Source organism: Ostrea edulis, chromosome 6 (assembly GCF_947568905.1).
Source record: "Ostrea edulis chromosome 6, xbOstEdul1.1, whole genome shotgun sequence".
NCBI classification, from domain to species: Eukaryota; Metazoa; Mollusca; class Bivalvia; order Ostreida; family Ostreidae; genus Ostrea; species Ostrea edulis.
In genome coordinates this window covers 89,490,829-89,505,895 of record NC_079169.1, presented here as the reverse complement: position 1 = coordinate 89,505,895, position 15,067 = coordinate 89,490,829, and the positions used below count along the sequence as shown (strand labels likewise).

The following is a 15,067-nucleotide window of genomic DNA, read 5'->3' as shown; positions in this document are numbered from 1 at the left end:
ATTACCATCTATGATTTAGTCTTTAATTATTATGTGTAGTAATTTTTATACATGAATAAGTTTTAAAATTTAACATCGATTTTGAGCCTAACTTTACCTTTGTTTCGCTTGAGCATGTGCTATCATGTAGATCGATCCTCATGTGATGTCATGGGTTTTTGCAAAATAAAATTTTTTCATCCAATTAAACTTTGCGCATGATAGAAATGTATCTTTCAGAAAATTTTATTCACTTAAAAAAAATAATAAACACACTATTGATAGTGAAAAGTATTATATTTTCCTTACAGAAACTGTATGACTATTATACCATCCTTTCCCTAAAATCTACAATTAATTTATACACATTTATAAATTAGAAGTTTTTCTAAACTGTTGACATGGAAATTGTTATATCAAAAAGTTTTAATCTTTTTTATTATTCGGTTTTGCGAAAATGTATGATTTGTTTTATGTTGACCTTGACTGTCCGATATTTTAAGAAAAGTGCAGTCATTAAATTGAAAGATGAGTTTGAAACCATAGTTGGTGCCATGATATCATATAACAGCAATGGATCTACTTTATATTGGATACTTTTTAGACTTCCTTGAAGTACCGAGAGGAGAAATCAGTTGAGGCAAATACATAAAGATATATGAATACGGTGCCTTTATTCAAACATCACTTACTCATTTGTCTTTCATATCCTGCGCTGAGATTGGCTCTTTCGAATCTTCTGATCTTTGAAAATGTCCGAAAAGTATTATACACAGACTTGTTTACGAAAAGTACCCAGATCTACAGAAAAGATCTGAGGTGCTTCCCGCCTGTGTGCCCATGATTGTGTATAATACACAACGTAGCGGTTACAGACATAGTCGCTACCACGGGAACAGTTCAAAGAACAGCGACAACAGTATTTGTATAGAGGCAGAAGGGAATAGATTGTGACTGTAAGAATCAGCAAATTTTTGGAAGAGAATTTGAAGTTTGTTGAAAAGGAAAAGACTGTGACCATTAGAATTCCAGCAATTTTGGAAAGAAAATTCAAAGGTAAGGCTTAAAATGTCGTTATTTTCGTAATATAATCAGTGATATAGATTTAAATCATGTTTAGAGGGTAGCGAAGAATATTAACATGTAATAATAGGTTTCTTGTTGGTATGCTATGCTTGTACTAGAACTAGTATCAGAGCGGATAACTATTACTGAATCCACAAATCCCAATAGCTACAAGTAGCACATGGTGTCTATGGTTTCTTATAAGTAGGCCCTATGCTATGGTGTACAGGTACAATACACGGTCCTCTATACTGTTATGATAACAATTTCCTGTGGTATGTGACAGCATAGATATATCCCAGTTTCACACCTTTCTTCAATACTCTGGATCATATGTGTAAAACTTGTTTTCATTACTATTATTTTTTAACTGGCATTTTGTCACCAAAACTTAAGTTCAATGTTCGCATCTTATGTATTTCAGTGAAATTACAACAGTATTTTGATGATTTACCGTCAATTCAATTTCAATTCTTTGTTAACTTTACTCACCACATTTCTTCTTATTATTATTCAAGAAATATATTTTTAAACAATTTTGCCGTCACTTTCAACGCTAATAATGTAGCCTCTCCGACTTATTTAACATGGGGGGGGGGGGGGGGGGGGGGGGGGGGGTTCCTTATAGAAACTTGGGCGCAATGATTCTCTTTACCGCACCATTTTCAATCATTCTAAACATTAGCTGGCTTTCTTTATGCAAATAAACAATTATAGTTTCATAGTCAATGTATAAATTTACAACCTGCAACTTGTGTACGATTTGTGATATTCTATACTACCGTTTTTAACGGGTACTACTAAACCGTAATTCAAAACAACTCATAAAATAATGAAACAAACACAATGTATTCCAGATATACATTTATTAGGTTAAGGTAGCTCACTACACTAATTTTTTATCGAATGGCTCGTTAAAACAACTCTTAAGAAGTAAGATTTCACCATCGAAAAAGTGATAAAAGCTCTCAAATATTTTAGGCTGTATTAATTTTTTGTGATTTATTCCAGGATGATTAGAGTCCAAATTTCGCTGTGATTTGATACATAATATTATGAATATCTAAGAAATCATACAGGGCTAAACGACTCAGATAGATGTTCGAATTGTTTTAATAAAAAATATTCACGAAAACGTTATTTGCTAATATTTTTTAAATTCATGGATATAATATTCAAAAATCACATGAATTAGAAAAAAGATATATTAGAGACATATATTTTAAAAAGAAATTGAAATTAAAAGGTCAAAATTAAGAAATATTACGATTTTTCTAATTTGAACCAAGTCCGATCGGAATTACTTAAGAAAAAAATAATAGGGTCAAAATTATCTTTGGGCGGAAGTGTCTGAAAAATGCGGGCTGAAGTGTCCTAATTGGCCCGTAATGCTTTTGGAGTAAATCGTAACTACCGGAACCTTACGGAAAAAGACGGGATCCGATTGGTTTGGAGTCTGAACAGATAGGACGACCGGCTATTTCCGTAACCACAAAATCCTCTTTCCGGTTACGGAAAACTCCGAAAAGGAACTGTAAATATAAATTTGACACTAATTTAAAAAACGGACAAAGTATAAATTTTTCCTCCAAACATATAATTTTCCTTTGTTTGTTCGGAATGGCTGTCATGGGTTACTACATTTTTCGTGCTGATTGTCAGTGCTTGTTTTCAGTAGATCCACCTACGAGATTTCGCGATTACAAGCATGGCGGAGCAGACGAATAATTTGGCTCGTTTACACATAGATCTACGTTTACATGTCAAATATTTAATGAAAACCAACTTTATTAGATATATCCAAGCGCACACTTGGTACTCTTATCATTGTAAACAATATTGGAGACTATTGCAAGGAGCCACGGAACTTATTACAGGTTATTCATAATTTTTTTTTTTTTTGCATCATTACGACTTACGTATCACAGGTGCTAAATTGGGTCATGAAGTTGAATACATATGGGTCCATTTCAGATAAATGGAAAAAATAACGTCCGTCACAATGCGAAAAATCAGAATGAGAATTTTACATGAATTTTCATGTTTTTAGGTAAAATAATTATTCGACTTTCAATATATAACTGAGAAAAGATAGTTTGTCCATTGTTTTTAATAATTTTAGCAATAATATAAGACCCTGTAATTGTGACGGGTGTTATATTGACATCATTTCCTTTATGCATTTTGACATTTCTACTGATTTTTTTAAAGCAATTATTGAATTTATGAAAGAATCCAGGTCATTTTACTTGTAAACATATTTGTATTAAATGTAGATCTAGCACTTTTAATTTACCTTATATCATCTTTTTTCTACCAAGTGACGGTTGGTACTATTTTTTACTGAATTTTATGTTTCTGGCATGTTATCACTCACTAAATTGACACAACCAACAATCCTATTCCACAAGTGTATGCACAACTTCAAAGTACATAATTAAAGCATCATTTGATTAACTCTACACGGATGTTACCTTTGACAGTTTGACTTGTACAAGTTTGAGCGGACGTTGCATTTGACATTCTGTTTATCAATGCACTGCATGTACTCTATGTAGTCACTTTATATCAATGAAAAAAAAAATTGAATGGTACTACTATATATATTAAAGCAAAATGTACATAGTTTATCTTAAGCTTTCTATATATGCACCCGTTGGTTATTAATCCTCCTCCTCCAAGTGCTAGTTGGCTTTGTAACACATTATTAAGGCGAGTGGTGTGATGCATACATGCTCATATTAACCAGGCTCTACTTAAGAATGTAACCTGGGGGTTCCAACTAGTGTAGTTTAAAAAAAGAGAACTAAAAGAAAGTAATTCGACACAAAAATCAATTTATTTTACTTTCTTCAAAACTTTTCACAAATGACATTCTTCCATGGAAGGTCATTGTGCAAGTTGAGAATTTCTTCTCATAGTTTAAACATCGAAATGGGTAGGTTTATCAACATTCTAAGAAAGGACCGATTATGCACAAAATGCGTATCTATTTACCATTGAAAATGAAATACATTTTCTTCATAACATGTGAAAAAATGATAACGAAAAAAAATTTAGTTGTATTATCAAAAATATCCAAAATTGTCCACTTTAGATAATAAACAAAAACTATTATGGCTACTCATCATTGTTGTAATTCTCTCGCGTTTGTCTATTTTTACTCTGAATTAGAAATGAAGTATTCTATTCTATGCAAGGGATTGGTTGGGGAAGGATAATAATATTTTTGCTATTTGGGGCCCCTTCAACCCCCACTCCCTTCAATAAAATGTTCTAGATCTGCCAATGTCAAAAGTATTAGGCCTAAATTTTAAGTTTGATTATCAGACATCAGCTGCTCCCATTCTTCTATGTCCTTGAGATTATTATAAATATCACTAGTGGTTTTTTTTCATATTCTTTTTGTAGGTGCTGGCTGAGAATGAAGAGGAAAAGGAAATTATCTCTTGATGAATTTGACACCTTGAAAACATTGAAGGATATCACAAACCATTTACCAAAAGGTATCTAGAGAAGCTCAGTCTTATCTTATAAGTGCCATGATTTGAAATGGTGTGCTGTTTGGTAAATGAACTTAAGAATATCACTAATGAGTCAGATAGAAACAGTACTCATCAAACTTGGTTTTCGTGTTCATGATAATTAGGCTAGTACACTAAAGCATTCAAAAGGTAACACTTGATTGTTAATTTTCAGGCACAAAAAATAGATATGATGTTTTATTTTCTAAGCTGTCATCTCAATTTGTATGTAGCCTATACATTTTCTTACAGAAACAGGTCACTAAACATTGTATATTTATACTATTTATAAAATGTGAGCAATGGTCTTGTTTAACTTATGTGAGACAATTTAGAAGCTGTTAAGCACTGTGCATGCAGATTTATACATGTATTGACAAATATTATTTAATTCAGTTATAAATCAGAGAAATTCATTTGATCATTTGGATCAGGTGAGCTAAAATTGATATTGCAGTTATTAGTTGTATGATGTAAATTTTCTGAATTATGAATTTCTAGAAAAAGAAGTGGAGGATGCAAGAAATTTCAAGGCCCCAGCAACAGCCAGATGGAGAGACACAACAAAGTCTAGTAAGTTAAATAACTTATATTTAAAGACAGGTCAATTAAGGATGAATGCTACACCAGAGAATTTACCTTTATAGAAGTCTAAAGCTAGAAAAGAGACTATAATTGTCATACATGTATCTTTCAATGAATTTAGTAAAACACAATACTAATAAGTGGGTTATAAGCCTAAGCTATATGTATGCGAAGTTCACTAATTATCAAGGGTTGTAATTTTTAAAAAATTAATTTCATTTAACAGACCGAAATCATCGTAAAGTTAAAGGCAAGAGGTATGTAGATAAGACCAGTAGAACAACGGTAGTAGATGACTTGAGGATGAACTGTTGCCCACTCCATTGTATGGAACATTTGTCCTTTGATCTGGTGTATGACCTACGGACATCATTTTGGAACGAAGTTGTGACGGCCCAGAACTTGAAGATTCAAGAGCATCGACGTCAAGTTTCCAAGGAGAAATGTGTATTAAGTGGTCATCTAGTGTGCACAGAATGCTGGCGAATTGTTCATGGAGTGTCTAGGTCAAGGCAAGTAATGCATATTTTGTTTCAATATTTTCATTTTTGATTGAAGTTTGCCCTTAGTCTGCCCATAGCCTGTTAACTTTTCACGTTTTCAACTTTGTAGAAAATATTTTTTAAAAGATAGGAAGGACAGTGGCATGGAAAAGTTATGATATATTAATTTTTCTCATAACCCCCCCCCCCCCCTCCCAAGGTGAGCTGGTGTGCTACTAAACATGCTAAAGGAAAATATAATTTTACATGGGGATATGTAGGGAAATGTTTAAAAAACTTTTCAATATTACAAGGGCCATGATTTGACCATGCAGAAAACAGCACAAAGATCACAACATTTTGGGTTATGCTGCCAATGAAATTAATTATTCATCAATAGAATAAAATAATCCAAGTCTCCAGGACCCCAGTAATACATTATAAAGCAAAGTTTATATTTTTTAATTCTCTCATTTCTGGAGTGACCTTAAAGGTTAAATAATATCTCATGGGAGTAAAGGAAAGGGGGGGGGGTATTGCTTTTTATATAAGTAATGTTAATAAATTTTACCTTATATACAGGTACATAGGATATAAATCTGCCATTTCACCACCAATAGATGCAAGGACTGGCATGGTTTATGGCCACAAGAGGAGTGCTGAAGCTACCAACTTCCTAAACAATCTGGCAACAAAGCAAGGAGAGAAACAGCCTGATAAACCATGCATCATGCTGCCCACATGTTTATCCCAGAAAAATGCATATGAAGAATATGTCAAGGAACACGATAAACCATTCTGCTATAGACATTTCCAGAGGGTTTGGAAAGAGAGATATCCAGAGATGAAGGCATCTGAGGTATTTATATTGTTCAGTTCTAAACTTTACAAACCTTGAGAATAGTGGTATTCATGTATATGCACCTCTCCTTCCAAAAATGAGAAATAGAGTTTTCTTGTCAGAGCTATGTTGGATTTTCACCAAATATACCGGTAGTACAAATGTAAAGTAAAGTTAATCTTCATTGCAATTGTAACAAGTTCTAATTGTAAAGGGGACCATTATATATGTTCCCCAAACATCCCCCTTTTAAAATTGGTGTCATTGAGCTTCTACACAATCATTTTACATACAGTTTTTGTATTTTTGACATTTTAGTGTTATCCAATCAAAATGAAGCAAGAATAATAAGATTAATGATAATAAGAAACACTAAAAACAAAATGTTTCCAAACTTAGCTTGGGGAACACGATAATTGCTGCAGTTTAAAAAGAGCTACATTCTCATGTGATTGAAAATTGATAGTGTTTTTTTAATACTCTGAAGCAAGTGCGTAATACAAGTATGTTATCCTTTTTTTTTTTAGAGAACCACATTCACGGAATGTAAAGAATGTGCCATGATAAAGCAGTTGAAAACCCAAAAGCTCACCAAAGAACAGCTTGTTGTTCTTGAGAAGCAGAAAAAAGCTCACTTGCTAGTTGCCCGGTATGTGTAAATTATCATAAATCAGGTAAATTCTATTTAAAGAATAACTATCTAGATTTATCCATGCATGCTACAATTTTTATCTTGGACACTATTATAGAAATATGTCAATGGTTGTGACTTGAAAGCAAGTTTCACCACTTTGCCAAATGAAGATACAAGAGATTAATCAACTGACCCTAACAAAGATTGATGATTGAATTGCAGGAATTTTAATTGACTTGATCCCAGGCTCTGAGGTTGAATGTCCAGTAGGGTGGTCTGCTAATGGAGCTATCTGGGCAATGATGATCGGTTGAGTTGATTGATTTTATATTATTTTCACTCATATGGAGACGTCACCATTGCCGGTGAAGGGCTGCAAAATGTAGGCCTATGCTCAGCACTGATTGATGCTGTCTGATTGTCACATTTCTCCCTCCTTAAATGTGTTCACACCTTGAAGACATCAACCCAGGATCTTTGTGTAGTTATATCTATCCCTAATCTTGGCACACTCTTTTTTCACTTATTAGGTATCTGTTCTGAATTGGGTATCAATTTTCAGTTTTTGATTTCAGTATTTATTTTCATTTATTGTTTACAGAATTGCAAGGGAAAAGTACTACAAACATGCTAAGAAAGCAGTGGAAAACAAGAAGAAATATATCTCGATCATCATCGACAATATGGACCAGTCGAAGACAAATCTGCCACGTTTTCCAACCTACCATAAGGTTAGTTTTAAACTTCACAAACTACAGATATCTCGTATTTACTTTGGACTAGCCACTGTAAAAAGCTGATGGTGGGAAACATATAACAGTGGATGCCATATAAAATCCTAGAAAATTATTTGAATATGGAAAATACATGCTCTTAGGTCACATGAAATGAAACTTCAAAAGGTCTGACCAAAGTGCATGATTCGTACTATGTTGGAGATCTGTTTGCCATTAGGTATATCTGCATTTAAAGGTGTCACATTTTTTACTTCTTTTCCACCAAATGGTAAAGTTCAGCTAAAATTGACTTATCATCCAAAAGTGATAAAGAAAAAATAATAAAATGCTATAAATTCATTCCTTGCCTCATTATTTAGTTTTTTAAATTCTGAATTCAAGCATAATAACAAACACTTGCAGTTGTGTTAGAAAGGAAAGAATTCTGCCTCATTACATTGCACAGCCTTGAATTCAGCTTCTAAAAACAATAGTAAATGGAGCAAACATATCAGAGTTTTTTAAGGTCTTGATTTCAGGGGCCAGGGCCTTTCGGATTGGGAAAAAGAGTGACATTTGCTTGAAATTGGGAAAAAATGTTTCATGTACAAAGAAATGGGGAAAAATTCAATTCAAAGTGCTTTAACGTGGGTCAGTCCTCATGTGACTTCTCAATATTGATGGTTAAAAGTGGAAAAACTATTAATTTCCACTCAATATAGTTTAATCTAATCAATAACCGTAGAAAATGTTGCCACCTTTTTAAATATGTCGGACATACAAAAACAGGAGTATATATCAACATAAAAAATCACACATTTTAGTTAAACAGAATGGTGAAAATTAATAGAAACTTGTTGAAAGGAAAAAATTTAAATGTCAACAGTGTAAGAAAACTGATAATTCATAGATATATAAAAATTTATTGTGGATATTAGGGAAATCGTGACATAGACATGCAGTAGAAGAAATTCCAGCATAGGAGTTATTGCCCTCGACAACATTTTAAACATTACCTATAAATAATTGATTATCTATGGAAAAATTTGGTAAACTTTTTCAGTATCAAAAGTTTACCAATTTTTTTTATCTTATTCAGTGAATAAAATTCCTCTGAAAGATATATTTCAATCACGCACAAAATTTAATTAGATAAAGATTTTGCAAAAACTTATGACATCACATGAGGATTGATCAACCTTAAGGTATAATTCGGCTCCTTCTGACTTTCAATTTGGTCAAAGTTTACCGCATTCAAATAAGCAGAGGCCAAAAAATTAGGTTTACTTAAGAATTCTGAAGCAAAAATTGTAATCTGGGGGAGTGTGAAGATTTATAAATGATTAGGCTACCCTGCTGGATTTGGTTTCATTGTTTAGGAATTTCAAAGCAAAAATGGGAAAAATACCTGCCTTTTAGCATTGGGAATGGGACCTTATTTCAGACCCCTACAGACCCTAAAAAATGCCTGCATATCCTTGTATAAAGTGCTTGGTTAGTCAATTTAAGAAATACATTGTTTAATTTTTCACAGGGAGATGCAAATTTGACACGACTACACCACCATGTCACTGGCGTACTAGCGCATGGGCAAAAGAAGTCCTATATATTTACATGGACAGACAAATTTGGGATGGACTGTAACATCACCATCAATTGTCTCCTTGAGGTCCTGAATGATATTTCAGAGGTACAGTACAGAATGTACATTATACATATATTATTAGCTCACCTGAGCTCTAAGCTCAATTGAGTTTTTCTGATCGCTTGTTCATTCATTGTCTGCCATTCTTTCATAGCAGGGTTATGATTAGTCATTTTGATATGCTAGCATTGACATGTAGTGCAGATTCGAGTTAATTCAGGTCATGGGCCCAGGTTTAGTATGGGGCATATTTATACATTATATAGAACCATTGATGATGAATGATACTTGTTGAACTGTAGAAACAAGATAAAAAAAACCTTTGACTTTTAGAGGTCAAGTTCATCCATGAAAATCAATGTTAGATTTACCATTTTATGATCTGATACTCCTTTAACTACAACTTCAGAGTGGTGTTTCCTTCATTAAAATACTCCCTGATTTAAATTTAAAATTACAAAATTAGATTGCCATTTCCAGTTGTTCAATATATTCACTTTCAATTTTCAGGAAAATTCCCTCCCACCTACTTTATACATACAAGCAGACAATTCTGCAAAGGATAATAAGAATTTCATCTTAATGGGGTTCCTGGCCAATTTGGTGCAGAGGAAAATTTTCAAGAAGGTAAGCATATTTGTTTAATGGGTATACTGGAATCGGGTTGTCCGTCTGTCTGTCCGTTTGTCCATCCGTCTGTAGACGCAATGGTTTTCGGGCTCTAAAGCATTATCCTTTTCACCTACCGTCACCATATCATATATATGGACTACCCATGGGATGAAGATGTTCCCTATCGATTTTGGGGTCAAAAGGTCAAAGGTCAAGCACACTGGACATCGAAGTAGCAATATGGTTTCCGGGCTCTAAAGCGTTATCCTTTCCACCTACAGTCACCATATCATACATATGGACTACCCATGGGATGAAGATGTTCCCTATCGATTTTGGGGTCAAGAGGTCAAAGGTCAAGCGCACTGGACATTGAAGTAGCAATATGGTTTTCGGGCTCTAAAGCATTATCCTTTACACCTACAGTCACCATATCAGACATATGGATTACCCATGGGATGAAGATGTTCCCTATTGATTTTGGGGTCAAAAGGTCAAAGGTCAAGTGCACTGGACATTGAAGTAACAATATGGTTTCCGGGCTCTAAAGCGTTATCCTTTCCACCTACAGTCACCATATCATACATATAAACTACCCATGGGATGAAGATGTTCCCTATCGATTTTGGGGTCAAAAGGTTAAAGGTCATGCGCACTGGATATGTATCAAAATAAGAGAATGAAAATCTTCTGGTTGTAAGCATAAATTCAGTATGAGGAGGCGGGTATTTGCTGTATCCATGTTTTACTGTACATTGTAAAAGTGTAATATTCAGATAACTTTATGCTGGATTTAGAAGTCCATTGAACAGATATGTCTGTTATTCGATGGCTATTAAGGTCTATAAGCCTCTTATTGTAGGGTTTATTTCAAACTTCTTTTTATGTTGAACATATCAATCACTCCTAAATCTGTGTTAAATTTTCAGATTAAGCTGTCTTTCCTAATGGTTGGTCATACACATGAGGATGTGGACCAGATGTTTTCAAGACTGTCCGTCCACTTATCTGGGAAGTCCATCCCTACACTTCCTGTGCTCCAGAGTCTGATGAAGGATGCATATCATCCTATACCGATGATTATGCATCTGAATGGGCTCTGGGACTACAGGAAGTTGGGAATGGCATCCCCAGTCTCGCTTACTGGCCACAGCAGTCCACACATATTTAGATTTAAGGAGGACCATGGGAAAGTTCTGATGGGGTATAAGGAATGGCCTTATAAAGCTGCTGAATACAAAACAGTAGACGTAACCCAACTGGCTGAAGCGTATAACCTGGACCCGGAACAACTTCATTTAGTAGCAGAGAAGGGGTCCAGGGCTTTTGACTTGATGATGACAGACCTTAGAAAATGGCAGGCAGGAGGGAAGTTAAGCGACGAACACATCAGTTGGTGGAAGGAACATTTAAGGTCGGAAAAGATCATGAACATCCCCTGTACCCCCAAGGCTTCTTCTTTCAATCCTTATCAAGTTCCTCCAGAAGATGGAGATTTCTATTCAACAATGACAGTTTTGGGCCAGCATGTCTCCAACCTTTCAAAGGAATCTGTTGTAAGTGAACTGTTAACTGGTTATAAGAATAATCATATACAATATTACGCTTGACTTAATATGATTTTAGGTCGTGAATCAGAGTAAACTCGTCACTTAAACTATTAAATTGATTATTGTCTATATTATATTATGTAAAGTCTTTCATCAGTATGGCCATTTTCGGAAGCATATAAGTATTGTTTTATACTGTTGGTGATTATTAGAATTAAGCTTAGATATGCAGAACAAGAATGTTGACATTAACTTGTAACTGATTTTCAGGTGGCTAATAAGGCCTGTGGGCCTCTTGTTTTGATTTGTTTGTCTTCATCTTACTGGCACTATAAATTTGAGTTAAGGACTCTCTTTTAGGAATCTAAACAGAGTTTTACAGTTTATAAATGCTTTTAACAAAAAAGTTTGTTGAGAGAAGACATTCTGATTCAAATATAGAGTAAATTAGTAACTTAGCCAACAGAATAATGACATGGAGTAAATTCAGTGGTTGTGATGAAAGCCTAGCTATTAAAGATCATTTTGCAATTATATATCAGATAACAGGCATTATATTTTGGAATGTGTAGATATATTGTTTCTGTTTTAATCATTGGTGTCATGAATATAGATATGAGGTATATATATTATTACTACAGTAACTTAATCCGAAGAGTCGGATCAGGTCGAGTTGACAGGCGCGGATCATCAGATCACGAGAAGCGAAGCGTCGAGTTTGATCTGATGATCCGCGCCTGTCAACGAGACGTGATCCAACTCTTCGGATCAAGTTATTGTAATAATGATAAATTTATTATATACTCACTTCTGCATTTTAAATCCACATTTATAAGATGATAAATGTAATCCAAATTATCAAAAACACAGACATACCATGAAATTATGTTTTGTGTACGTAGTTTTGTTTTGTGACGCGGTCAATATTTTCCACAAATAACGTTGCGTTGATGCATTGTGACGGAATCAGAAAACCACAGCGTGGTGATCCGGAAAACCGGATCACACGCTGTGAAATCCACAGTATCAACGAACGATACATTGATGGGTATATAATAAAGCAAAGTATTACAGTATTCTTATAGTCGTCACACAATTACATACACATAGAATGAAACATGCATTCATATATATGCACATAATTCTGGGAGGGGATATACATGTATTAAATGTATACATAACAGTTTGATTCCATGCTATATTTCTTCCTTATTTGCAGGTCAGAGTTGTGAAAAGAAAAACCAGATAGGGTGCCAGTGTTACCAAGATGGGCGAAAAGGACAAACATAATTTCTGTCTTCTAATTAAGATATTTGTGATATATTTTGTATTTGATACACATATATTATGCTTTGGCATTGGCATTTTGAAGCAAAGGGAAATTAACATTAGACATTGCTTAGTCATTTGAAATTAAATGTGATTTTCATTATTGTTATTACACACTGATAAATTCCTTTCTATAACTATTTAACATTTTTGTTCATTTACCTCTTTAGTTTTCTATAGATTAGATATAATATTATCTGTCCGTGCTTTTTTCTCTGTACTTGCAGATATTTATTTTATATATGGTATGTTGCTTTGCCATAACAAGTTACAGATAAAGTTTGATATTCGTCTTGGTCCGTTGATTTATTTCACATAGTTATGGCCCTTGGACTTAGAAAAATAGCATGAATTATCCGTTTTCCAGACTTGTTTTGGCTGTGCTTGTAGATATTCATTTGATATTTGGTACATTCCTTTGCCATCATATCAAGTTACAGATCGAGTTCGAATTTCATCTCAGTCCCTTGTTTTTTCATTAAGCTATGGCTCTTGGACTTAGAAAAATAGCATGAATTGTTTGTTTACATCAAAGTTTCTTATCTCTGTAGATAAGAGTAGTACACTCATTAAAACTTTTAGCAAAGTAATACAACAATATAGCAACATTATTCATGATCACCTACATGTCACAGTTTATTGACTTGGTTAAAGATTTAAACCTAATTATAATTTTCTCCTTTTTTCCTGGTCTAGTCTCTACTGGAATAGTAGTTGATTTTCAACCATTCCTATCCTGGTTCCCCAATTTTCCATTTTACCATAACTTACATAATGAACTTTGAATGTTGTGGTACATATTTTGAAAATATGAGAGTACATGTATTCATACAGGAGTTTTAATTGTCAGAAAAAGGGAGCACACAAATTTTTAATGTATTTCTTTGTACTTTTTGACATGTATATTAGTGCTTTCCAAAGCTATATTGTTATTTATATGATTTATTTTCTAAACCAATTCATATGATGGTGTTTTGAAGCTGAAATGTAATGAACCATTTTTTAACTCTTTCAGCAACAACACTTGCTATTTTCAATTGATATTTCTTGTTATGAAAATAGATAGATTAAATACATGTCTCTTCGTTGGAATAATGAATGTGTAGGATTTGTATATTATTTCAGGACTGAGGTCAAAGTGATTATTTCTAAGCTCTTTAATTATTTCATGACAACATTCCCTTTTTGTCAAACATTGTGATTTGAAAATTTTACAAGTCCATCTAGTCACTAAATATAGTTTCTAAGTTAACAGCATTTGCTACAAACCATTGCTGTTGTAAAAAAAATTATGAAGGTGAAAACTACACATTATTATTTTTATAATTGATATGAATACGGTATGGAATGTAACCTATCCCCATGATTTCTCATTGTAATTGAAATCCAAAAATTTGGGAGAAATTTATATAGTTATATTAGGGGAGGGGTAATAAATTTCAACTTTTAAACATCATAGAAAATTTACAAGTCTCTTCATAATTTTCTTCAGGAATTTCAGTAAACTAAGCCATAAAATAAACAAACATACGCAGCCATTTCTTATCAAGTGTCCTTATTAGTCAATGAGACATTTTAGAAACTTTGCATGAATTGATAACTATTAAAAAATGTATATATGCTACAGATGATGTAAACCACTGGGTTAGCATATGTATGCATTCATGTAATAAATTGAAAGTTTTATAAATTCAACTGCCTTATATTGTTGTATTTTCAGTAATTTGTCTGATGCAATACATTATGTGGTTCATGATTACTATATAGAAAACAGACGAGGTTCAATTGGATTAATGTACCATATGCTGAAATTATAATAAATCAATGAGTCTGGAAAGGTATCTTATGTGCATCACACTGTATAACAAAAGGATAATGAGCAATTTTGAAGGATTTCTAAAATCAACATGAATATTTATTGTTAAACAATGATGAAAGTGAAGTATATGACTGGTAAATGATTAGAAGCTGACCGTTTTGCACTCGAACTTTTTTGAAGAGTTACCTACCCTTTGCTAAAGTAAAAAATTAATTTTCTGAAAATTTATGTGGTAAATGTTTACTTTTATTTCATATTTTCATAAAGAGAAGGTAAATGTAACTTT

General features: G+C 33.3%; 3 protein-coding genes across 3 annotated transcripts in view; 2 read left to right on the top strand and 1 right to left on the bottom strand.

Annotated features, from left to right (window-relative positions):
- Nucleotides 1–2,706, bottom strand: part of LOC125646845 (uncharacterized) — a 44,913-nt gene extending 42,207 nt beyond the window's left edge. The window contains exon 1 of the mRNA XM_056142040.1: nt 98–2,706. Coding sequence (XP_055998015.1) covers nt 98–142 — 45 coding nt within the window. The 5' untranslated portion in view covers nt 143–2,706. The remainder of the gene's footprint in view (nt 1–97) is intronic.
- A 129-nt stretch (nt 2,707–2,835) lies between these two features.
- On the top strand, nt 2,836–5,705 carry LOC130047457 (uncharacterized). The gene is made up of 4 exons (XM_056142575.1): nt 2,836–2,921; nt 4,456–4,550; nt 5,070–5,141; nt 5,380–5,705. The coding sequence occupies exons 2-4, from the start codon at nt 4,469–4,471 to the stop codon at nt 5,703–5,705; spliced, it is 480 nt and encodes a 159-aa protein (XP_055998550.1). The 5' UTR covers nt 2,836–2,921; nt 4,456–4,468.
- Nucleotides 5,706–6,269: 564 nt separating this feature from the next.
- On the top strand, nt 6,270–14,657 carry LOC125678464 (uncharacterized). Its single transcript, XM_056142574.1, has 7 exons — nt 6,270–6,494; nt 7,004–7,125; nt 7,712–7,841; nt 9,361–9,516; nt 9,982–10,098; nt 11,013–11,639; nt 12,853–14,657. The coding sequence occupies exons 1-7, from the start codon at nt 6,270–6,272 to the stop codon at nt 12,880–12,882; spliced, it is 1,407 nt and encodes a 468-aa protein (XP_055998549.1). The 3' UTR covers nt 12,883–14,657.
- Nucleotides 14,658–15,067: the final 410 nt, after the last annotated feature.